Genomic DNA, 26,651 nt, shown 5'->3' with positions numbered 1-26,651 from the left:
AGGGAGTACAGTGAATAGATTCCCTGGCCCTGTTGATGTGGGGGCAGTGGCTGTATTGCACCCTTTTCAAAGAGCGCTGTGACCTTTTCTTACAAGAGGTTGAGGTGGGCTTGAGTGAGGGTGTGTCTGCATGGTGATACATTGGGTGGGGTAGCATTATCCATGTAAACAACTTACGGTACTTACTGCTCTGCGGTGATTTCTTCCCAGCAAGAGTAGTTATCCTTTAATACTACTGACAGTTGTTGTGTGATCAGGAGGTAGCATGGATGCCTGCGACTCAGGAAAGGCCTATTGGCCCGTGTATGAGGGCTTACTCCTGCCCCTAGTTTGCTATCTGCAGAAAGTGCCCGTCTGGCTGACAGTCTGCAGGTCACCCATGTGCATCACAATCTTGGTGTGCTTCTTGACTTTCTCTAACATTTCATCCACCTGAGGACCAAAGAGATTTTTCTCAGCTGAATGGCATGTTAAGGAGTTGTTGTTGGACCTCTGAACCCTGAGATACAAAGCCATGCATAGCAGCAGAGCAATATTGTGGTGTTTGCAGTACAAAAAGCAGTATCTGGAGGGTCCAGTACGGCATGGATATTCACATTGAAATCTTTTGTTCCACAGCCAGCTTTTCTCTCCTCTTTTGGTATGTCTCAAAGAGCTGTCACACTAGGTCCTCCATCTACTACCACTGATAATCTGTTGTACTTCGAAAGCCGACCAACTCAATTGGCAATTTTCCATTGAATTATTGCACCAACCACCAAACATTTGCTTGCTGCATCAAGGCACTTACTTTCCTTAGTTGGGGTGGTCGGGAGGGCGGCCTCTCCAGTTGCCTGGGCGGAGGCCCACTTTCATGCCAGTTGGACCACTAGATTGTCAGGGGGACCTCCCCGCCTATGATGAAAAGGAAATAATTTGGAGAAATGTTGAACTTTCTCTTGGTGTATAATCTCCTTGGCTATAACTGGGTCCTTAAAGTTGTCAGGTGCTGTCTTGAGCATACCCTTGAGTATGGGCACGAAGTGAACATTGTGCTCAGTCTTAGAGATTGTCTTCACCACAGCGTCATCCACGTTCTGTAGGACATGCTTATCAACCTTATGGTGGTGGGCTGATTTCTAAATAACGGTATGATACGCTGTGGTATTACCTGATAGAGACAGTTTGGCTGGGTAAGGCTCTAGGTCTGGATTGCCTGCAGGTTTGATGATGTTGACGTCCCAAGGGTCACCCCCGTCTTCTGCCCAGCGGGTTGGTCATAAGGGTCTCCTTTTCCATATGGACTACTGCATCAGAAAAGGAATAGACTGACATCTGAGGAGATTCTGGTAGAGGGGGTGGCGATTATGACCATAGTGGGGTTGTAGTAGGAGGAGGTGGTGGTGGTGGTGATGATGGTGAATGCCTCGGTGTCATAGGCTGCGGTGGAGAACTTGTAGCCTTGTCCTTATGCCTCTTGAGCACCAGGTTCTATGGTATGTCAAAGGCTACCTCCTCCATGAAAGTTTGTCTCTGTTTCCTGGGAATCGGGATCACCCTGGTCAGTGGTTTCGCAAAAGGGGGTCTGAGCAGAAGTCTTGCTAGCTTCCATGTGTCTGAATAGCTGCTTTTGTCTGGTGTTGAGTTTTTGAGCCAATTCCTCGAGAATGGGTGCTTTGGATTCCTCTGATCTCAATGTCAACTTGATGCTTGGTATTGGAGGCACCCTCTGTGTTGATTTTGACTCTGAAGTGCGAGGCGCTAAGGCCTCCGGAAGAAAGGGTGTTGAAGAGTGTTGTGCCTCAAAACCCTTATAATGTGGCTCCGTGCCAGGGTAGAACTAGCAACCTTTTGGTCTCCTCTTTGTGTGTGGCCCTGTTGGTGTCCGTGCCAAAGAAGCCCTGTCTTGATCTTGCTCCTCTGAGTGGCTCGAGGACAGTGCCTCTGGGCTGGGTTTTAGTTAGAACGCTAGGCTTCTGGAGAGGCCCACCACGTCCTCCTCAATGCCAAGTAGGTCCTATTTGCAGTAGTTATCAGGCATCTCAGTCCATGACTGTTGCTGCATTTTTCAGTGCACCCAACGCGTTTCCCTTCAGTATCTCGGAGTGTTTTTACACCGGAAGGTGAGACTGAACTCAGGATAACTCGTAATGATTAGTAGAGAGTGACAGAGTTTGCTAGCACCATGCTTGCCCACCCACTGATATTTAGCATTACACCTTGGATAAAATTGAAAGGTGTGCACCGCTGAAATCAAAGAAAACTCAACCAAATCTGCAGCCATGGGACTGGGTACCTGGGCATCAAAATGACTGAAGAATAGGGTCTCCCTTTGTGGGCCACCAACTAGTGGATGACTGGTTATGCATAGATCCTGAAGGTGGAGCAAATGGATCTAATTAGTAGAGCTGGTGAAGCAACATAGATATTGAATAATGTTGAGCTTATTGATTATCCCTATTGTATGCGTTGCTTCACTGTGAAGAGAAAATTCAATGGGGCCGCTTTACTTGTGGCCATTAAATAAGATGTAAGCTACGAAAGTGCTTTGTCGCAGATACTTGCTTCATGGTACCTAATTAACATAATGTCATGAAATGGCATAGAAGATGACTGAGAAACGTAATAGTCAATGCAGGTTTTCTATCAGTGTCAGACATCCATCTGTTATTGTAATGGACAGGTGCACCTGTATAAAGGGCTAAGGCTAAAGTATGCTGGATCCAGGAGTTCATTTTCAACCATGAAGTCTGAAATGAGACCGCTCACATGTTTTGCCAAGGACTTTTAAGGGAGCTGGAAGTTTCAAGATTAGGCGGCAGTTGCTCAAGACTCTAGAATCTATGATTTCTTTAACAAAGGTGTAATCCATGCCTTCTTCCATTCATGTGGAATGACCATTGACACAATTGAGGAAATACCTTGGAGTCAGAGTGAGATATTTTTGCAATCAGGCTTAACCAAATCAATTTTGAACCGTTTTTAGAGGAACTCGAGGTATTCTGTTATTTTAAATTCAAAGTAAGCTGCTTTGGCTTGCTAAAATTGCAGTTTATATTGGCAGAACATAGCAGAAAATGTATTTTGCCGATTGCACTAAACTGTTTTATAGGTGTGCTTGCCTTGAGCTAAGCATTTGAAAGACAGAACGTAGAGGGTATTTTTGTCAGAGAGGAAGTCATTTTAATTGTGGCTGCTGTGTTTAAATATTCAGCCACCCAGGTGATATATAATTTAGTTGCATATATCCATGCTACTGTTGAAAGCTGGCATCCTAATTAAACGGTGTTTAAGATTATGTGCCGTGATCTTAGTCCATTCTCTATCCATAAAATATGTAACTGAGTGTTTAGTTCAAGTTTACCTTAAATATCCTAATCAAAGATAGCCTTGTGGTCAGACCACATCATGTGTAAAGACTCTATACAATGAATATTATTAGAGGAGATAACTAGGTCTCATTTATGATCACCTTCATGAGAGGGAGAATTAATTAAATATGTGAGCCCCAGTGAGAGACAGTTCTACATTAGACTGGCTCCCTTTGATCTATGGGGCAATCAGCATAGATTTTAAAATACCCTAACTTGACAAAGTTGTTTAAACAGAGGAAATAAGAAGAATGGAAATCAAATAACTCAAAGCTAAACGAAGAATCAGACCCAGGGGGGCGATAAAAAAGAAGGCCTGAGTAGGTAATTGAAGGAGAGAGGACCAGTTTGAAGCCTATATTTTCTACTTTATGGTGGGTTTCCAGAAATGTCATGCTGGATGTGTGCTGGTGAGAAGGAGATTTTTATAAACCACAGCCTGCTCCTGCACCGTCTTTTGAGTGAACGATGCACACAAATGATCTTAAAGCCCACAATATAATCATGTTGTAGTTCAGACTAAAACTGTGTAATAGGTTTATGCTTTGTCAATGAAGGCTTATTAGGTTATGTAGTGTGAATTGAGCAAACATCATTCTGGGTGAGAAATGTCCCATGTGCCATGTTAGTCTTTCCCATAATCAAGTTGTTAAAGGACCTTCAGCCTGTATGAGCAAGCTCGAATAGCTTGTGTAAGGGGTAGAAAACACAAACACTTTCTTTGTTCCCATCAAACAGGCAGCATTTTTGATGGGGGGGCACCAGTCAAACGCAGCTGGGCATGCTTTTGGTAATTGTACAATGTAATATTATAAATCCCACTCCTTCAGCATTGAGACTGTTCTAAAATTGCACTTCTACTTTTAGATCAACACTGACTGGACATGCCCAGTTTTAATAACTCCACAGTGATCTGTTGGTTAAATGTAAACACATTCTGAAGTGTGGCTGCTTGTTGGCACCCTTATGTTTCCATTTGTGTCTGTCTCAGACTGGTTACACAGCAAAAAAAGGCTCATGGGTGAAAATGGTCTCACTGCAGTGCTCCAATACATGCTGATGTACTGTTGTACTCTCAGTTGCACCCCACTTGAGCTGCAGCAGCAGTTGAAAACATTGTGGCCCAATCGGGGTAACCCATTGATAAATATCATTTAGTAGCAATATGTTATTTTATAAAAGCAAGACTGTGAAGTTTATTTCCTATCTTATTTCTAGTACTCAACAGTAGAGACCCTGCGTATGTGAAGGTTGCGGACTAATGTATTTTGCTGTGGAAACGTATAAAACATACATCAGCTGGTAGGAGCCTCTGAAAGTTAATTTCCGGAAAGATGCAGAAGTATGTTTGAAGATAAATATAAGATCACCTTTTTGTGAGTGTAAGAGTAACCCTACCTTACAAGCACCTTATGTCCTGAAGAAGCAGTAACAAGAAACATCTGCTCTTACTGTTTGACGAAGATACCAATCTTTCATTTATATCTTGAAGTTCTTTCGTGTTGACTACATTTAGCATGCTCTCATGTAACATGACACTTTGTAGCAATCTGAATTTGTGAGGTTGCATGTAAGTAAGTGAAAGGTTTGTCATGTTGATATGATGCAAGAACCAAAAGTCAACACTTTTGCACAGTCAGGGTGGGTGAATATATTTTTTTTGTGGTATGTTCTACTTTTCGTTGCACGAGTTCAATGCTCAGCCTTGATGTTGCAGCAGTTTTAACTTTATATGATATGATATATATAAATATATATGAAAGTATCAATCCATAAAGGAATCCGTTTATACAGGTCGTAGGATGAGAAAATTCAATAGGGATATATTTTATTAAACTATTGAAAAATCTCTCTCCAGGTTCCTGCCGTGGCAGAAGCGCTGGTGCCCCCAGACCCTCCACCTTCACCCCTCGCCACTTCCTGGCCCGTTGATGGTGCTGCACCAACAGTGACTGATGTTTTGGCACCAACAAGTGAACTCACATTGGCTGAGCTAGGCTTGGGTAACGGCACTCCTGTTGGGATTGTACAGAACTTTCTGGAATTCCTCCACCTAGAAGTCGGGCTTCCCTGGTGGGGGGCAATTGTGGCAGGTAATAATTGTAGAGGGAAGATCCTCAACAAAACTTTAAATGACAATATACATTACAAGCCTTTAATTATAATAGATGCCTTTGCTGCGCTCTTAATTGTTTGTTTATTCCTATCCAGCAAGGAAGAGTGTATCTGAACCTTCTGATGCCGGTGCTCTCTCCCACTCTCCACAATGTCCTTGTTTCTCTGCTCTTTAATTTTCTATCTACCGCACAAAAATATGATGCCGAGACTTGCTCTGTAATTATTTGTGCATGTTAAGTGTGTGTTTATGTGCAGTAAATTGTACTAGTCTAAGTGGGGTGCGTTTTGAATGGCCCCTGGCCTAGCAAGGCACAGGATCGAGGGTGAATGCAGCTTCCCTTAGAGAGTGCATTGTATTGACTGCATTCCTGTGGCTAGAGGGTGGAGTCCCTAAAACTGAAGTGAAGGAGGAAGGAGACCTCGTTCCTCATAGACATTCAGTGAGGACCATTTTAAACCAAAGAATCCTTATTATTTCTTCTTGAGCACTGCCAGTTGATGGATAGTAGATGAGAGATTTGGGACTGCAGTTTCTGTTACAGGTGAGGAGGTTTATAGGCAGCCCCTGTGTTTTGTCTGTCCTGAACTAATACTTCGAAAAGGCTGATGACAGTCTGTGCTGGAGGCTCAAACAGAAAATAACATTTGGAAAAATACCACACCAAACTTGTGTTGGGATACAAAGCACTCCACTTTGTTCCAGTTCCAAGTTCTTCATAACAAAGGAAAGGAGTGATCTGCAGAGTGCTGGAGAGAGTGCTATGTCACTAAGGCTGGTTCTACATGAAACCCAGTCGCTCACTCATGAGGGGACGTCACCGGAAGTCTGCACTTTCTACGTGAGGGCCTCAGGGGCTGTCTAGAAGCCTGTCTGCCAGCTGAGAAAGGGAATGAGTGCGCTTGGCCCTGAAGGAGGGGACACTGCAGAAGGAGAAGCCCATCAAGTTCCCAACATTGTGAATAGCCAGAGAAAGCAAGAGCCTGCAAGGCTGCGAAGCCCAGAGCATCCTTGTGTGCAAGTTTTTTTATTTTATTTATTTGTTTCCCCCCTACCCCCCCCCATCTTCTTGAGTGGAGATGGTTGTGAACTGCTTCAAACCATCTACAAATATCAAGCATTGTGTGCGGTCGGCCATCTGCCAAGACTGAAAGAGGGTGCTGCCACTGCCAAAGTTGGGAAACTCTGATAATGCAGAGCGGGGTCACTGAATAATCTAGTGGCCACAACTGCCATACCAATGTCCCCTCTGCACGTGGCCCAGGAGGCATTAACGGATGAAGATAAGAGCAGCTGCAGGAGCTGATGTGCTGAGTTAACCAAGTGATCAAGATCCAAGCACCAAAGGCAAAGAGCTGCTGCTGCAGGAACAGCACCACTGCACACATCCCACAAAACACCAAACTGCAGGTATAGCACACAGTAGCCGTGGAGTTTGCAGCTCTGCCTTTTGACCTGTCACAATGCTCACACAGATGTCTGCAGAATGAACTGAAGATTTTAAGTGAATAGTTACCAAAAAGGAAACGGAGTGCATCTATGCCTTGGAGGTTATTTGGGAATACTGCACTTGTACTTAATCTGTGCCTTGTTCCATATTATCCAATAAGGATTAGCGATGCTAAAGGCACTCCGGCAGAGGGGAAGTGTACCATGGGGTGTAGCTTCTCAGTGAAGATCACAGACAAAATTGAAGCCCTATGTCTGATTTTCCCCTTGACCTCTGCTTTTCAGTGTCTCTGCACCAAGGCTGCTCCAGCTTGGCATCTGATTCGTTCTCTCCCTTCCTAATCACATAGTCTCTCTCTCCTTATTTATCCTTTCTGGGATGCACTTGAAAAATAATTTGGTTTGTTGCATGCACATCGTTTTAAATATAAAGATTCTATCAAAATGGGTAACATGTAAAAAAAAAAATCCACATTTTTTATAGACACTTGTGCCATAAAACGAGTCAAGTATTCAAATCTGTATTTTCTACCTGTCATTGTTGAAAGGCAGCCAAAATATCCACACACAATTCTCATTTCTACAATTTTTCTCCAACCCTCAGAACTACCTAATAGATTGTAAAATCTCATTGAGCTCTGCCTTCTCTGACACATCTGGATACTATATATATATATTTTTTTGTGAAGTTTTCAGAGAAGTAGAAGGTTCAGACAGCTTCTGAGCACTATACATATATATGTATGTGTGTGTTATTTGTATATCTCAAGCTCAACCAAAAGGCAGCAGAGTGCTGTACAGGATCAAAAGCAGAGTTTCAGTAAGACCCTGAATATAGGCAGGTATTATTGGGTCCGAGATGGGCTGTGAACTATTTACTTTGTCACAATGTAGTCTTTTTAAGTATGTGTGACTTCAGCTCTTTGCTGAATTGAAGGGGTGATCCTGATGGATTTGAAGGAATCATTCCAGGCCCTGGGGACATCTATAGAGAAGGACTCTTGACTAGATATTTTGCTTCTCGCACTTTTTCGTCTCCAGTCCAAAGGTCTCCTGGCTGCGGTTGTGACCACAGCCATAACAGATGGCAAGGTTGTCAACCTGAAAGGAAAGGGTGCCAGTCTTGATGACTTTGTAAATGATTCTGCTTAGTGTTTAAAATGATGTAGTCCAGAAAGGGGAGCTAATCGAGTTCCATTGGGTAAGAGTTATGTGATCATGTTTCTTCAGGTCCTTCATGAGGCATACTGCAGCATCTAGATTGTGCTTATGAGTGGTCAGTGTCAATTCTGGGAGGCCGCGGAGCAGGACATCTGAAATCACCTACTGGGAGGAACTGTTTCACTGTTGCTAGTAGAGAGAGCTGAGACCAAGCCATCTTGGTTTTCTTGGTGATGTGTTCCTTGAGGATGAGGTCCCGGGTAAATCCAACTGACATTGTATTGGTCGAAAATTAATCTTTGGGTGCATACAATAGCTGTATGTAATGCGATTGGGTAATTTCAGGGATTGCATAAATTGTAGGTGGAGGATATTGCAAGAGAAGTGTATATATACATCTGTGCATCATTCAATGTCACGTAGCCTACACAGAGATACTGTCATTGGGACTATAGATCGGCTTGTGCATCTGAATGAACTCAAGCAGTGGTAGTGTTGGCATTCTCACACTTGGTAAAAATAGCTTTGGGTGATACAAGGGTGCACATAGTCGTTAAATATGGAAAATTAAGAGAGAAGTGGCACATAGAGAGTTAATAAACCCAATGAATAATATACAGGGAAGTTAGTGTAAGAACTAGTACAAAATTGACAAAAGGTTACGACAGGTCTGAAAGTGTTTGTTCTCACTTACTTTTATTTGAATTTGAGCAATTCTGATACCAGAGTGAATGAGTACTATGACAAATAGCAAACAATACTATACTGCTATGAACAATAAAAACACCCTCTATGGGTCCAATATCTGATTGCCATAGTAGTCAGTGTAGTCGATGGAATATAAGAGAGCAGGGAGAAAAAGAGAATTAGTCCCATAAATCCAGAATGTAGCTCTTTAACATTTTCAGTGACAGAATGTTTAAGATGTAGAAAAACATCCAAATAAAAGGTAAATGTAAGAAATGTAACCGATGAGGTAAATTGGTAATTCAGCATGATGTGCATAACTATCAAGAGCCAACCATATAGTCATGCCATATAACAAAAAGCAGATTTGAGGGATAGTTGTCAGTGTCGAGACTAGAGATAGGATACAATCAAAACCTCATCCTCAAATGAAAAGAAAAGTAATGTGTACGCCACTACAGCCTACACTGCCAGATCTAATGAATAACTGATGAATGTTCCCCAAATGGTTTTGGAGAGGCATTGCTGGTCTAACATAACCTATTTGTGAGTGGCTGCTTTAGCTAAATGGATAAGCCAGTCATTGTTAGGATGGGGGTTCTGAAATTCCCATTGTTGCAGTATATAAATCTTGGCAATGGCTAAGTCAATGTCGATCCAGGTCTTCCAATGCTTGCTGTGTCAAGGGAATTCGGTAGTCTCATGTATTAACACCAGCAATTGAAAAAAGGTTAAAGCCGTATGGCTTGTATTTTTTTTTTTTTTTTTTTTTTTTTTTGTGGCCGCTGTTTTCTGCCAGAATGTTCGCAGAGTAAAACACGACCAAATGTGCATCATATTCTGATTTGGATTTCTGCATCACTAATAGTTGGAGGTGAGACTCTGATTATCTCCCCACAGTTTGTATGGAGATAAGTGGGAGTCATGTAGCAATTTAAAGAAGTTGAACTTAACTTTGTCTCTTGGAGGCCGCTGTCATGTTATTTCTAGCAAAGACCACCAGTCATCATTTGAATAATCTCTAGAAAGTTTTTTTTGCCATTTTTCGTTGAATAGTTTTTGTGCCATCTTGAAGTGTACTATTTCTATCAGTGTGTCCAGAAAGGACCACATATGACCTCTTTGAATTTACTCCATCTCTTAAGAAGTATAGGGGTGTTAAGCAAAGCACCACTTTAGATACGCAGTTTAGACTGAAGGCTATATTTCAGGGGTACATATCTCAATCTTTTATCTGGGTCTAAGTGAAACTCAGTCTGCAAACTTTAGAAGGGCTGGAGTACCCCATCCATCAGTATTTGACCAGTCATGAGATTATTTTTTTCTGACTACTCCCTCCAGTGAATTGTGTGACCGTCAGTCAGATTCACTCATTATCCCATTTAGGAGCCTGGGAGTGTAGAAAGGCATGAATTCTTAACCGTTTATTAGTAAAGGTCCATACCAGATTGGTTTCTTGTAGGATTGGATTCAGTGGATTATGTGAAAATTTAGCACTGCTGTGTATTATTGCTGGTCTAGATAGAATACCTTTCAAGTGTCTCTCAATGAGCACCCATTGTAGTATCTTCAGGTCTGATGAAAAATGATAGGTTAGGTGTGCTGAGTGGTGTGCTTTGTAGTACAGACCTTTGTGTGCAAGACAAAGGATTCCTAAAGTTGTGGCTGCATCTAGTTTGATAATTTTAAGTCATGAGCTATGTACCCTTTAACGGTTTTGTCAAAATGCAGTTGCTAAGATTTGAGGAGTTGGAAGATACCCATTTTGAAACAGTTCTCCCTGTCTCCCTCTTATACTAATCTTGCCCAATTACACCCTTTAGCATCCAGTGTTTTCAGTATGATAAGAGTTTGCTTTTTTCCATGTTTAATGTTTTTGCAGCTTAACGTTTAGCCTGTCACAAATTTTCTCATCAAAACTTTGACTACCCTCTTCGCACCCATTCTCTTTTGCTTTCCTCTACCTTTCCTTCAGCATCGCACATAAAACCCAACCTCACCCTTCCATGATTCTTGCTCAGCATAACCATCCAGAATTCGTTGTGTTAGGATTCCCTCCATTCGTTATTTAAAATTGCACTCACCTTGCTGCTCCATGGTGATCTAGTCTGTGCTCTTTATCTAACTCCTTCTTGCTCATCCTTCCATGTCTCATCCCATTCCGTACACACCCCTTCATAGGTCAGTTCAGTCTCTTTGCTAACCTGTTGAGGATGCAGGATAGCTGGGCAATACATTTCTGTCTGATCCATTTAATTTACAAGAACTCTTCCATCTCGTGAAAGACCATCTGGACTCAATTGTCTGTTAAGAGAGCTGTAGGAAAACCTTCTCTATCAAACACTTCTGTCAAAAACATGATGGCACTTCTTTCCATGTACTACGCTGTGTAGGGGATTAGTAATGAAGCTGAGGCTAGCCATTTAAGCCTCTAAGTAGTTCATAACATACAGACCAACTTGTCCCATGGTGTCCGGGTTACTTATTTTTCTTTTTTTCAAAATAAACCCATTTGAGATTCTGTCTTTGAAAACCAAAGAAAATGCCTACCAGGCCGAAATGCTAGCATGGGTTTTGCAGAAATTCTCCATTGGAAAAAGGGCAAATTACTAAATTTGATGGACCAGTTACCATTGTACTGGCCTGCATTGTTAACAGGCTCCAGGAACAAGATCAAGCTGACCGAGGCCGTACACTCACTAGCACTCTTGCTAGGCGTGTGTAAATAATAGGGCTTTTTCATGTATACTTTACTGTGACAGTCTTTTGTATTAATTTCACATCATCCATTCTACTTTTTCCTTTAATGTTACCACCCATCCACCAAAGCTTTTATATACCACAGTGTAGGTGTATATACAGTGTTTCTGTTTGGAATGTGTTTTTGCTGACATTAAAAACAAAGAATTTCTGGCTAATGCTCCCCAGGTGCACCAAAAATGTAATATTGCTTTGTATTCTTCCTGCACTTTTCCCCCTTTTTGGTCTTAACATTCCCATTGGGCTACCGGCAAACATTATTTAAATGTATGATGCTTTTATAATATAATCATAGTGGATTCTGGTCTATCTCTCATGGGAACATACTTGAAGGAACTGTGGGGGACTGCAAAGCATCATAACTGATTGTGTGCTGTAGAAATGATCGTATCATTGAGTGATGATATGACAATTTCTATAGCACTCGATTAGCCAGGATCTGTGTTTTCCGGCATATAGGTTGGAAAAGACTAGCCCAGATTAAGATAATGGAGTTGCATCAGAGCTTGGTATCATTGCTTATCTATGTTCTCTTTTCTATTCCAGGAACAATCGTAGCTCGCTGCCTCATTTTCCCAGTCATCGTGAAGGGCCAGCGGGAGGCAGCAAAACTGAATAACCACATGCCTGAGATCAGTCGCTTAACCACACTCATGAATGAGGCCAAGCAAAGCGGGAACAAGTTTGAGTGTGAGTAAGGCTGCAAGTGAAGTATTGAGTAATTCCTCATGGAGAGAGATTGGGTGTTGCTACAGTACCGTATGCAAGAGGCGCTTTTTCAGTAGTACCTACATTTAGGGAGCTGGGAGATTTTAGCTCTGTTTTTACAGCTGCGCCTTCTTGAAGACTCTCTAAAGTGCATTATATTTTGGGTAAAGACAATAGAGAATCATCTTTACATTATAATAATATCTGCTGTTCAAAGTTGAGAGTTCTTGTAAAATGACAAAAAGAATCATCTGCTGATTTCACAATGACAACTTACTATCTGGACCTGAAAGTGCGGTTATAATAGTATAGTTCGGTGGGGGAATGTTGGGTGCTGCTCCTACATTAATAACTGGCAAAATCAGAGTGCTATTTATTTGTCTTTCTATTTTGTGTTCTGTCTTCAGTTTCAAAGGCTTACTCTGAGCTCTCACTTTACCAAAAGAAACATGACGTCAACCCACTGCGCGGCTTCCTAGTTCCCCTTGTCCAGGTAAGATATCTCTAGGCACCCCCTGCAGCCTGTAGTTCATAAGTATTTCCATGCAGCTTCCCACAACATTTCCTAAAACTTAAAGCCAATGCTCCTAAAACATTATCCCTGGAGCTTCATTGGAATTCGCTCTTAAGATATTGCCTACAGCATTTTCCACGGATCCTACCCCTGCCAACCAGTAATACTACACCATTATAATGTCAGGCACTCACACAGCATTTTTGGCAGCTCCTCTCTTGATGTCTCCCCAGTTTCTAGCACAGGATACTGCATATGTGCCCTACTGTCCTAGATACTTGGCATTATGTATGCAAAGCTGAGTTAAGGGTCTTTAGCTTCCCAGACTCTCCAGCTCTGTATGAGTTGCTTTGATGGTCACAACCAAATACATCACAACAGTAGTGTTAACTATAATTGTGAAAATCCATTTAAAGGTATTTCCTTTTACAAAGGAACATATTTTTTACACACTTAAACTCTAATACATTTAGGCACTGAGAAGAAACATGCAGTCAATGTAAGCCATGGCAGTGATGTAATGTACTTAAGAGCCATCATTGGTCCTGAAATCCCATATGCTTTCCAGAGGGCTCAGGCCCCCATAGTTTCATTGTTCTTATATTTATGTACCCCTTAACTTTAGTGGCATTAGCTCTTTTATGAGATAAATGCTTAACCAGGCTTTATTTTTCTCCGGATATTCACAGTCCAGTTCTTAGTAGTCTCCTGGCCTCTCTTGGAGCAGACCGCTCCCAATTTGCAGTAGGAACCAGAGAGGTGAGGGGGTGGGTGAGATAAGGAATGTGCTTTTTGTTGTTGTAGTTTGCCTCGCAGGAGGCACCTTCTGATTGGACACATTGTGCCTAGTCACAGGGAGTGAGAGCACTACAGGGTAACACCCCTTAAACTCTGCGATAGGGGCAGTGGTGCTAGCTCTTCACTGGGTACTGTGAGTTGGAAAGACTTTTGAGGCTGCTTGCCTATTCTGACCCACTAAGCACAAGCTTCTGGACATATAATACAACCTGGATTGCTTCTGCAAAGTAGGGTTGCCGTCAGTGGTAGCAGCTTAGCTTTTAATCAGAGTATGGGAAGTTAACCAGACTATCTCTACCTGTGGACTCATCTTTGGTTATAAGGGTTGTTCGTGCAAACCCTGATTCAATCTCCATTGTTTGGATGGATCTCCCTTCTGGGAGTCCTCTCCAGGAATACTCGACAGCTGTTCAGAACTTCAATAGACTGTCTTTGTCTGGTCAGTAATTCTTTTATCAGATTATCCAGACTTTATATGGCTAGGCGGGCAAAATCAAGTTTCAGGGTTCAAGTTGAGGTTTGATGTGCTTAAACCTCACATGGTAAGAAGTTGGAATATCTTAAGGCCACACTTTCAGCACCCCAGGATGATGAAAGTACTAGCTAGAAAAGGGCCAGTACTGCTATAGATGTCTGACGTTTGATGGAATCATAAGATTCAGTCGTTCAAATTTGAACTATTTGATTATTGATAGAATTGCAGCCCTTTTTTTATTTATTTTTAAGGTCGATCGCGTGAGTGCTCTCACCTGTTGTAATCTATCTGTGGGCTTTTAACCATGCCCCCTGCACGTCCATCACTATCCCTCGTTCATGGGCTTTCCTTTCACAAATCCTTTATCATTGGTACATGCTTTACATTTGTTCCTCCTTGGGGAGGTTTGGTTATCCGCCTTGGACATCGTCCCTGTTACATAAATAATTGAACGTCTGCTGATATGTTTGACTGCAGGTGAACTTTTTTCCTTTTGTGTCTCTTCAGCACGCTCATGGCGGCCGTGGCACTTTGAATGGGCTTTTTATGTCAACTGTTTTACTTTTCGTTTTCAATTTAAGTGGCAAGAAAAGCCAGTTAGGAATTTACAACGTAACAACTCTAACTCGAGCAAATGCAAGACCCATTGCATTGCAAATGTTTATTTTCTGTTCCGATCAAAATAAAGATAGCTGACACATCAGGGAAAGATTGCATTCTTTCCTCTTTGTGTTCTGAGAAAACCTAACAAGGCTGACTTCATGGGCATTTTTTCTGTTTGATTACCTAGGAAAGTTCAAAAGAAACAAAAAAACTCAGTTTCCAACAATTTTACTGGTATCGGCCTATGGCTTTAGTCTTGCTAGAAGTGAGCTACACCATTAGTCAGTCATTCCTTCTTGATGTTATTACAGTCACCATTTATCGTCCCAACTCGCTCACTTTTGTTATTTGGGTCACATAGTGAAAGGCTCCTGGAACTTTTAAAATGTGTACAGCTTTTGTATCGGATCTAGGTACAGCTATCCGGCTGTACCCCAGAGAAGAATTAGTAGACTGTCACCAACCAGTCTCCCCACAACAAGTTAGAGCAGCTTACCTGCCTTGCTTCTCACCCCACCACCCCCCTGCAACCTACCACCATCCCCACCCGATCAGCAGAAGCTAAAGCCTGCTGCTTGGGCACATCACTGAATTGCCAGTCTGGGGGGTGAGTCAACAAGGTTTAGTTTGAAAAAAGGGAAATCTATAAAAATGGCGGATAGCTGGAAGGTACATGCAGCTTAAAACTTTAGTTCTTATAATCCTTACAGCGTCCTCAACAGCCTAACTCCTACACCTTTCCTTTGGTCCCTTTCCCTCAAAGCCAGTGCTTCTACTGCATTCTATGGTACCCCTGAACCAGTGCTACTACACAAGTCATAACTCCCCTACACCACTCCCATAGATTCACTTTTAGCGTTTACAACATCATCATTATATGTCACTTGTTGCACATGTTCGCGACAGACCTTGGATCGAACATTGGCATCCTTGCCCATCTCTGCATTTGCGCTAGCTTTAACACTGGTGTCATTGTCCCTGCCATGACTCTGGTCTGTCCCTCAAAAAATTTATTCTAATGGAGTTTTGTTCCCTCAGGCACCAGTCTTCATTTCTTTCTTTGTGGCTCTGCGGAAAATGGCATACTTGCCAGTGCCAAGCCTGCAAACTGGCGGTCTCTGGTGGTTCCTTGACTTGACAGCTGCTGACCCGTTGTACATCCTGCCGATTTGTGTAACCTGTAGTATGTGGGCCATCCTAGAGGTAAGTTTCCTCTGTCAGGCTCTTTATCTCTTTTCCAAGCTCTCTTTTCTATATACTGTCCATCTCCATGCCCCAGACTTTCTCCCTTTTTAATTCACCTGGCTCTTCACTTCATGGCATTAGTCTTTCATGGGCCCTCATTTACTCCCTCTGCATATCACAGGCTCTGAACTCTCCCGATTTCCCCAGACTCTTTCCTTCTGTATAGAGCCTGCCCTCTCCATGCCTCCAAATCCTGTCTGTTCTCCATTTTCCCTCTGCTGCCTCCCTCTGTCCTTTCACTGTCAACACTTTCATTTTTTTTATTGGTCTCCAGTCATATAATGCATGTTTACCATTCCCCAGATGTTACTCTTACGCTTTGTTGCCTCTCTGCTTGCAGTAGTCCCAGCTTTCCATTTAGTGCTTTTTGGTCCACTTTTCAAACATCCCTGTGCCCACCTCCTCTTCATGCTTCCTTTCCCTCTATTCTGCACTAATTATTTTACTCTCTGTGCTGTTTTTTTTCAGTCTCAGTATTACATCCAGACTTTCCAGCCTATCCGTCCATGTTGCTCTAGAGACTGTTCCTTAGTAGGCTGACTGTTCCTTTACTTTTCTCCTCTGTTCACTTCTTTTGTGCATTGCCTATATCGCCTGGCCTCTTTCTTCAATATTTCCCTTTTATATACTTCCTGTTTCTATACTTTGCCTGCTATGAATTTCCTCTTTATTGTGACTTGTTTCTGCCCTCTCACACATGTCTTTCATTATATGCCTCTTTTTTGACGTTTGCCCTGTACTCTATGTGGCTTGTTTTTTTCAGTAACTCCTGGACTTTCAGGCAATACAAGTTTGCTGTCTTCCCTATTTCCCTCTGTATTCTGTTGATTTCTCCACTCCTCTTCATCTTTCCCTTCAGGCTCTGACACACTTTCATTGTATAGCTTCTCTTACAGTGTTTTATCTAGGCTGTGTCCATCCCTTGACCAATTTCCATAAATATGTTTTTCTTTCCTTAATGTTTGCATCATTTTGTTTGCTATTTAAAAGCGTTCACCATTGTTCCTGCCAGTGCTGCTTCCAGTAATGTGAAAGTGAAGTAATGGGAGTGGAGCACATTGAAATGTTTCTGTCACATTCTGTGACACTCCCCCATATACCCATTACCACATTCTACTCCACTAAAAAGTTTCCTTCATTTCTCTTTTGTCTCTGCTTTAGCTGGGAGCAGAGTCTGGTGTTGATAATCCTAACCTCCGAATGATGAAGACAGTTTTCAGGGTGATGCCTTTGATTATCCTGCCACTTACCATCAATTTCCCCACCGTGAGTAACACCGTTATTGAACAACACACTTGTAAAGACAACTGCATGGCCTGTTACCACTTATGAGCACACAGTGGGAGTGGTCATGCAGCACACCTGCACGCACTGTTTGGCTTTTTACTTTTTAACATTTTAACTGTGAGGCATTTATCAGTGGCACTTGCCTACACTCTACAGTAACACTGACACCATGGAGGATTCTGCATTGTGAAAGGTTCAGCAAAATGTGCACAAGTCTGTCCTAGCATTGTTACTCTCTGCACCTTAAGAGGGTCCGTTAGTCATGGATGGTGAACTTCAAACTAGTGAAGAATAAATCCTTTCTTAAAATTGCTGCAAGTGAAGCATCAATCCAACACCTTCCCATGTAAGGCTCAGGATAGTTACCCCCTGAAAAAAGTTTCTAATTTTAATCTATAGATTTTACAGGCCAATTGTAAAGTGGCACTTGTGAAATATTAATTACTTTATGGACTGCTAAATTAATCTGACCCTTCCTAAGGGTGCTTGGGTAATGGCCACCCATTGAGCTATTTAAACAGTGGGACTGTGTAGTCAAAATGAGCCCAATCTATACAAGCGTATGCAGTCGTATCATTGTACACGCAAACCTCCCCACTTCAACCCATCCCATACAAATAGATCAATACCAGCCTCAATATTTGTTCCATTTTCTCTGAACATTTGCAAATGTCTCATTACTTCCTCGATTAGCATACACTTGTCTTTCTGTCAGCATGCACCAGTCCATAATAGTAGACCAGGCCTCAAATTACGTTGGGAGTCTACCTCCCAATGCTATGGCAATATGTTGTCTGTCGGCCATCAAAGCTGGCATATCTCCCAGGAGTCATTTTACCTTCCATTGGCCCAGGACCTTTATAATCTCTCATAAAAGCTTATTAACTTTGTCCCAAAAAGTAAAGGGTCATTGCCAAATAAATAAATAGAAGGATAATAGGAGTTGCAAACTGTCCGGGCTTTCCTAAACTTGATTGTGTGAGAGTATAGTAAATCCGATGGAGGATCTTCATTTGTACCAATCCAATACTAACCTCTCGGAAATATGCAGCTCTCAGCGCACTCATATCCAGCTGTCCCAGGTCAATATACAATTTATCCCTCAACTGTCTCGGGTACTCAGGGGCATTGTTAAGTAATCATGCATGTGATAGATTTCTAGCTGCAAATTCTTTACATTAGAATTACGCCAGACATCAGAGTGGATCTGGAAGAATTTTCTAGAGCAGTAGCCCTGCACACCGGTGGGTGGCATCGATGGGCTCCACCTGCGATGTCGTGCCAGAAGTGACGTCCGCGTTACTTATATGGGTGCCACCCAGACACGCTGATGTCTGTTCTTTTCTTTCGACGTCAGCCAGCGCATATCCAGGAAGAGCTACCCCGTCAGTCACTTTTTGATAGACTTTTTTTAGCATGTTATTAACTCTTTTTCGAAGTTTTCACCCCCTGGTGTGGCAATGGTGGCATCCAAGAAGGCTGGCTTCAAGCCCTGTGGTGCCAGTCACCGATCGATGTTGGTGACAGATCTGCACCTTGTTTGCCTGTGGTGGCTCCAGCGCGACTACGACATGAAGCTGGCTCCGACTGCTGCGGCGTGTATTCCAAGGCTTTGAGGGAGCGCTCACTCAAGCTGATGGCGGCCTGTCATGTGACTGCGCCATTCAAGGTCTCGGTCAAGAGAAACGTCCCATGATAGGTCACAGAGTCTGAGGTCAGCTTCACATTCAAAATCTTCGGGACATTGAGGTAAGTCCAAGTACAAGATGATGTTGAAGCGTGCTTAGACTTCTCCACATCCGTTTGCCTACAAGATGCTGGAGCCTCCACATTCTAGGCCACGCTCTGCAGGGATCCACATCTGGACCGATACCAGTCATGCCACCTCAACATCCCCCAATGCCGACACCATCTGCGACGCCATCTCCATTTTAATCCCTAACTCCAATATGGAGCAGGAGGGAGCACATCCAGCACCACTAGGAGCCTTCCTTCAAGATCGAATCCTGAGCCATTTTCTTATGGGCTAGGTCTTGGGCAGGATTGAAAGGGGTCACTGGACCCTGAAGAAGTCTTGCGTCACATGCAAGCTATCGACTGGATACTTCACCAGATGCTGGCATGCTTTCCCACAGCCTACCATGTCTATGGAGCAGGGAGCGTCTTTTGTAATGGTTGTGTAGAGGGCTGCTTAGGTCCTTGACCTTAATTTGCCCTTGTTGGTTGTCAAGACCAATGTCTGAAAGAAGTACTTCAGCTGGGAGTCTCCCCATCTGAACCGCTCCTCCCTTTTAATGAGGCCCTCACAGATGTCCTTTTGAGTACTTGGTCCAACCCCAACACAGGGGCTCCCAGTGAACAGGTCTTTTGCTACTTCCCTACCCACCCAAGCTTTCTCACGCAACACCCCTCCCCTGGGAGTTTGGTGGTCCAGGCTTCCACCTCACGTCAACCCTGGCACGTTCCCTACTGCTCCCCTGGATAGGGAATCCAAGAGACTGGAGATGCAACTGTTCAAAACATTGTCTGCTATCTACATCATTTACAGATGCCTTGCCTAGCGTACACTTCAATACGCCTACATGTAGCTGCAATAACTGCATATCTGCAAAACAGACATTTATCATTGTTCAAAATACTAGTTATTAAGGCATTCATGGAAGGCCTGAAAAGAGTAATTCCACCCATCAACAGTTACTAACCAGATGTGTTTCTTGCAGTGGACTTTATCAGGTTTTTCTCTGGATAGCAGGTGGATCACAATATCTCTTCTTATCTTGCTTCCTTGGTCATTTACATCCCAAGTAAGAATGTTTAGACCATCTTTCCCCTGTACCATTTCAAAAAAGAAAAAGCAAGAGACACAAGACCGTGACAGGAACCTGACCTCTAATACTTATATAGGGTGTAGGAAAGTGCCCTCTTTCTTGGCATGGTTACCCCCATTTTCTGCCTGTTGTCAGTGTATTTGACTGTGTTCACTGGGATCTAGCTAACCAGGAACCCAATGGTTATACTCTCACCAGTAAACTTTGGTAACTATAACTTTTTCTTCCCACAATTGGCACACTGGTCCCCCCTCCCCCATGTAAGTCCCTAGTATATGGTACCCAGGTACCCAAGGAATTGGGGTACCAGGGGATCACTATGGGCTGAAGCAGGAATTTGCCTTTGCCAAGCCTTGTTGGTGGAATTCCTGCACAGACACCCGTCTGCAATCTTCACTCCGTGGGATATCTTCTGCATCCATCAGGAACTCTTCTCCGGGCCCCAGGGCTGCAGTGATTACCTGTTCTTCCTCACCGTCGACCAACTCCTGCAAATACAGCTGGGTGGGTAGTAGCTCTTACTCCTGGGCTCCACGAACACTTTTGAACTTGGTCCCCTCTATTCACAGGTCTTCTTCTCCAGGAATCCAACAGTGATTTCTTGCAGTCTTGCCTGGGTGTTTTCTTTTCCTTCCTTTTGGGTGGTTTGGGGAAATTCCAGTGATTTACTCCTGCCTTCCTGGTCGCTGGGGGGGGGGGGGGGGGAGGCAGGGTGGGGGTGGTACTGTGTTACTCACCTCTGTGGTTTTCTAGTACTCCCAGCTCCCCTCTACACATTTCACTTTTGTAGGTGGGGGGGGGGGGACCAGTGTTCGCTTTCCATTTTTTTAGTATATGGTCTGGGCTCCCCCTAGGGTCACTATTGCTTATTGGTATTTGCACTGTTTTCTAACATTTTCTATGCCTATTACTGTTTACTACTGTATATAGTTAGTGTATTACTTACCTCCTATTGGAGGGCTGCCCTACTAGTATTTTGTGGTATTGTGCTCCAAAAATAAAGTACCTTAATTTGTGTACAACTAAGTGTTTTCTTTCAAGTGTGTAAGCGCTGTGCGACTACAGTGGTATTGCATGAGCTTTGCATGTCTCCTAGATAAGCCTTGGCTGCTCGTACACAGCTACCTGTAGAGAGCCTGGCTTTTAGACACTGCCTACACTTCACTAAGAGGGGATACCTAGACCTGGTATAAGGTGTAAGTACCTTAGGTACCCACCACACACCAGGCCAGCTTCCTACATGGGGCCACTAATACATTATTGAACATGATACCGCATCCTCACCCTCAATTACTCCTCCAAACCCTCACTTCCTGCCCTACAACCTGGTGCATCGGGTATAGCATTACCTACAGACTATATGCACAAGTAGCTTCATAAAACCTAATTCAAAGCACTACTGTACTCCATCCTCATTGTTTTTCCTAAAATGGGTATGTAGATTTAGATCACGTATTCTAGGTTCCACAATCTGCCCCAGTAAGTTCACACCATTAAACTCAGTTCATTATTTTTGGCCTCAAGGGGGTGTGTTCCACAGGATCAGATCTTCTTCACAGACATGTGCAGCTGGACAACCTATCATTACCAGCCAGTACAGAAAAATTAAAGTACAGAGACGCCTCCACCATCTCACCTGATATGTTACTTTATTTTCTTATTCATTTGTAGAGAGCCCACACGCAAGTGCTTCTTGACTCTTGGGGGAAAACGATAACCATCATAAAGGAGGAATGATGTGATGAAGCATTTTCAGCAGGGTTCTCCAACAACTAATGTGCTACTCACCTAGCTGTAGTATTTGTCTTAGAAGCTGTAGTCGCCACCTCTCCAACCGATTAGCTTGCAGATTTTCTTTGTCTATACATGGATGTGGGTCACTGTTGTCTATCTTCTCACCCCCGGTCTGTGGATCATGATCTTGTGCATGGTCCCTAGTTTAAATGGCACCAGGAGCTCATGTCCCCCTCAAGCCATTACAAGACAGCATTGAAGGAATGGAAGATCCAGTTGTTCTCATCCTCCACAACCCTCAAGTGAGCTGAGAAAACTATTATACACCTTAAGATTCCTCCTATGGAGTTCCTTTTTGATCACTTCGAAAGCGCACTGCTTTTGAATGACCTGGATAAAATCAGGAAAAAACAAGTATTTTTAAAGCATAGTTTCCTGGCTCCGGACCTGCTTGGAGAAATTGCATTCCTGTCATGATCGTTGAAGATCTTTGTGATAATTACTTTCAGAGACTCTTAGTGGGAAAAGTTAAAAGGACGAAGGATCCCCAGGGTGGAGCTTTTCAGTGTTCAACAAACAGTTTAATATTTTGCTCCTCTGCCTTCCCAAATACTCCAATATGCATGTCCACCCCCACCTTTTCTGAAATTGTGTTGAATTCCTCCCTTAGTTGATTACGGTCTATTGCATCTCGGTCTTTTCCTGCTCCAGAGTAGCTGGGTTCTCGCATAGCAGCCAATATGTCCCTCATCGTAGGCTCTTCTGTAGACACTTGGTAAAGGTTGCACAGATGCACCTCCTTTGGGAACCTGATTAACATCCAGATGTATGAATGCATGCTTGTCATATCTGTCCTTTAGTTAATAGCGTGAGTATTGCTTCGACATTCAATCCAGCAGACTCGCGTTCCAGGGTAAAAATTGGGTCTTACATTGACACTCAATCCAAAGACCCATGAGGTCGGCTTTCTATCTACCAGGGATTTTCCAGCCTGTCCACCTTTGACTGAGTACCAGTCGCTAATGTGATGCAGCATGGCTGTGAGTTCAGTTCTGTAGGAAATCCGTATTCTACTTCACTGTGAGACAAGAAGATAGATATCCCTTTTGAGGGCACAGAGACTGAAAAGTGCCCCATTCTCCACCAGTGACATCTGTCTCCAGTTTTGGAAAGTAAGCTAAGAGGGTCCCACAAGCTCTCAGTGCAGAGCAAGGAAGGCACCCGGTAAGGCACACCAAAAGACACTGTTTGCCACTTGCCCCTTCACTACATGGGGCCTGCTGTCCCACACATAATAGGTAGACCCACTGGAGATCCATAGCACAGGCTGGTGACTATATGACCTTACCTACCACAAGCCCCCAAGGCCAGTGGATTTGGAAGAGCCATAGTAGAGTTGTCCTCAATGTGTGCAGGTCGCTTTTCGATATGTAGTTGGCCCTATATATGATAGCCGCTGGCTGTACTTCCCTAGGTGTACTCAGGATGTTTTCACCACCCCAGCAAATTCAGCAGAAGGGCGTTATCTTCTGTTCACATCTCAGCTGCAGCTCCCTCCTCCGGGTGCCTGGGACCTTTGCCAGTCCCAGCAGTCTACAGCACTGGCCTGCTCCAGTTAAGTCATGGCCCCAGATAACCTGGAGCAGGAGCATACCTACAATCTCCTTGTCAGTCAGGTGAAGCACTGACACGTCCCCAAGTCACTGTTCAACATTTCTTCAAGCCTTACGGTTGCTTTATGGAAGTTGTGCAGGATTCACCGACAGTGGAACTGGGAGTCTCTGCAGTACGTGGCATCTTGGTCACTACCAGGCCACGCCCTTTACAGTATTATTTTTGTAATTTGAAAGAATGTACTTGGATGGAGACGGGTTGGATAATTAAAGGGTTACACAAGTCACACAATATCTGTTTTTAGACAGCTGAGCTATTCCTTGCATTCGACAGACCTTGCAGTTAATAGTACATACGTGCCCCGTTATCAAATCTGGCATAAGGCAACAGAGTAATAAATATGGAATCAAATACCCCTTGCTGTACATTATATGGATTTAACGAGTTGCCCAGGAGTTCAGAGTAAGGCTGAATTCCTTTACAAGGTCGTGGAACTCGGGGATTGCAGACTCCATGCATTATATAGCAATAATAATGCTGTTATAAGCTAATACAATATATCATGAAATATTTAAACAGGAGTCCTAAAGTAACGAGCACCAATAAAGTTATGCCATAACAAAAGCAAAATAGATCTGTGACTCATGAATTATCTCCATACCTCCATGCCCATGTGCTGCATCACATGCTATGTATCACTACCATGTGCCAGGTATGGCCAGCCCTGTGTCTGGGATAGAAGTGGGATACAAACCAGGTGCTGGTGAGGACTGCCATAGATTAGGGATGATGTCCGTTTACCAAAAAACACCTCTCAGATATTACGGAAATTAAATTGGCACAAACGAGAAATTCTGTCCTGCACAGACACACACAATCAGTTGCTTGTGTGGACACATACGTTCTTAAGAAAATGGTACACACTCACAAGCCAACAAAATACACGCACACATGCCCACACATGTATCCTAAAACAGTGACCCAACCTTGACTGTATGCTCTGCTACTTTGTCCTGCTTCATTATTGTACAGTAATAGTCACCCATTGTCTAGACCTGGCCTGGGTATCTGCAGTTTCCGCTTAATGTGTATTGCACCACATCGAACTTCAGGAGTGTTGCACAATTGTGGTTACTCTGGCATTGCCAGATGAAAAGGAAAAAACAGTGCTGTCGGTAGATCACAACACCAGCACTTGGCCTAGAAAACAGACAGACATGTATTCCTGTCGTCGTTACCATGGCTGCCAGATTAATCCCTATAGGGGTCCTAAAAAATGTTTGGCCCAGGGGCTCGAAAATATATGCACAGTGCATTTCTTTTGCTCTAGGGCAGTCGTTCCCAACTTGTGGTCCTTGGGGTCTGCGAAGCTTCCTCAGGGGGTCCGCGACTGCTTAGAAAATTAAATAATATTAACCGATTACATCTACAGGTTTCAGTAATGACTCAGTGGGGGTCCCCATATTCCAATAATGATTCAGTGGGGTTCCCTGGGTTCCAGTAATGATAAAGTGGGGGTCCACAGAAGTCAAAAGGTTGGGAACCACTGCTTGAGGGTCCATTTATCAATATAATTGCATGCAATCCAAGGAGAGGATTGAGGCAATATAGGGAATTTCTGATGGATACACCTACCTGTGGATTCCTCACCTAAAGAATTCTCCCCACGCGCCAGCTTTGGAAATTTTTCTCCCAGCTCTGCACGTCAACAATGACGTCACAATTGTCCGACTCCACGTGACGCAATATGATGTCATCCAGGCAATAAGAAGCCCTCGTCGACGTGCAGACGTCAGTTCCCTTTTTTTCCCCGTGCCTTCAAGTATCGTTTTTTCTTCGAGGCTACCAGGGAGCTACAGTTTCACTTCGGTGTAACTATGTCCCAGCCGAGGAAATCTGGTTTGAAACCCTGTAACCAGTGTGGGGGTCGAATGTCAGTCACGGACCCCCATGAAAATTGTTTATGGTGCCTTAGTTCCGACCATGAGGTCGAGTCATGCAGCTCATGCCAACGCACAAATCCTAAGGCCCTTAAAGAACGAGAGGCAAAATTGTTTCTTGCCCGTTCGAAGAAGAGGAAGGAGCGGCATCATCGGAGAGAGTCTTCTTCCCGATCTTCGAAGACTCATCGACGCCATGGGGACTAGCATCACGAATCACGGCGCCGATCGAGCAGGGACAGATCCCGATCCGGATCTCCGTCAGCTCGGCGCTGGCTGACGTGGGAGATTAGCCCGACTGTCACGCTTCCACCTCCGACGACTCTGGCTTCTCCGACGTCTCCATTGTCGGTGTTTGAAGTCGAGCCGAGGGCTTCTCCGGAGCAGGAGATGCCTGGTCCATCATCGGCTTCTCTTCCAGCGCCAGTTCCTCAGACTTATCTGGCTTTCCCGGCGCTGGGTACGGATCCCGCTGCATTTTTAAATGCAATGTTTAATATCTTCGCCACCATGGCGCCTAGTGGATGGCATGCTGGTGCGTCAGGTCCTTTGACCTTTAACTTGGGTGCTCTGGCTCCTTACAAGCCGATACCCTTTATGCCCTTTCTTCCTTCTGGAACTGCTTCGGCACTGATGCCCTTGGCGTCGCCCAGAAGACCTGTGACGCCGCCGACGTCTGCTGTTCCGGCGCCAATGGATTTGCCACGGATCCAGTCGACTGTTAAGTTGCCTGTGGCGCCGGAGGGTCCGGCGTTGGATGGATCCGAGGAGCGGTGCCGTTGAAGCCTTATCGACGCCGTGGCTCGAATCCAGACTCCGATCCAGGAGATTGGCTTTACGGCTCCTGGAGAAAGAGGAGTATAGCAGGCAGCATTTAGAGGAAGGTGAGATCATGGAGCCTTCGGGAGACCTACAAGGCTTAGATACAGCAAGTGGCCTGGACACTTCCCCTGAATGGGATCTGGCTTCCCCAGGGGAGTATAAGGAGGAGGCTGCTTCATTTCATGCTGTGGTGAGGAAGTCTGCGGGCTTTTTGGACCTTCCACTTCCTGCTGTGGAGGTGAAGACAAACCTCCTGACTAAAGTGCTGCATCCAGCGTCGGCGGTGGCGGAGCCTCTTTTGCCCTTCAATGAGGCTCTTTTGGACCCCATTAAAGACATCTGGAAAAAAGCCAGTGACTTCGGCAGCCGTCAACAGGGCGGTAGCGAGACGCTATTGTGTGGCCCCAGGTGATCCGGACTTTCTCACCAAGCATCCAACTCGGGAGAGTTTGGTTGTTCAGGCATCGTGCTCTTCTCGTTCAGCTCCTGGTTCGTTCCCCGGGGCCCCTGCGTACAGGGAGTCTAAGAAAATGGACCAGGCAGCAAAAAAGGCCTTTTCT

General features: G+C 44.0%; 1 protein-coding gene across 1 annotated transcript in view; it reads left to right on the top strand.

Moving 5' to 3' along the window:
• OXA1L (OXA1L mitochondrial inner membrane protein) overlaps positions 1–26,651 on the top strand; it is a 142,922-nt gene that overhangs the window by 65,407 nt on the left and 50,864 nt on the right. Inside the window, exons 3-7 of the mRNA XM_069238249.1 lie at positions 5,209–5,443; positions 12,070–12,213; positions 12,639–12,724; positions 15,660–15,824; positions 17,028–17,132. Coding sequence (XP_069094350.1) covers positions 5,209–5,443; positions 12,070–12,213; positions 12,639–12,724; positions 15,660–15,824; positions 17,028–17,132 — 735 coding nt within the window. The remainder of the gene's footprint in view (positions 1–5,208; positions 5,444–12,069; positions 12,214–12,638; positions 12,725–15,659; positions 15,825–17,027; positions 17,133–26,651) is intronic.

The sequence above is a fragment of the Pleurodeles waltl genome, chromosome 6, assembly GCF_031143425.1.
Source record: "Pleurodeles waltl isolate 20211129_DDA chromosome 6, aPleWal1.hap1.20221129, whole genome shotgun sequence".
In the NCBI taxonomy this organism is placed as follows: Eukaryota; Metazoa; Chordata; class Amphibia; order Caudata; family Salamandridae; genus Pleurodeles; species Pleurodeles waltl.
This window is presented reverse-complemented; position numbering and strand designations above follow the sequence as displayed.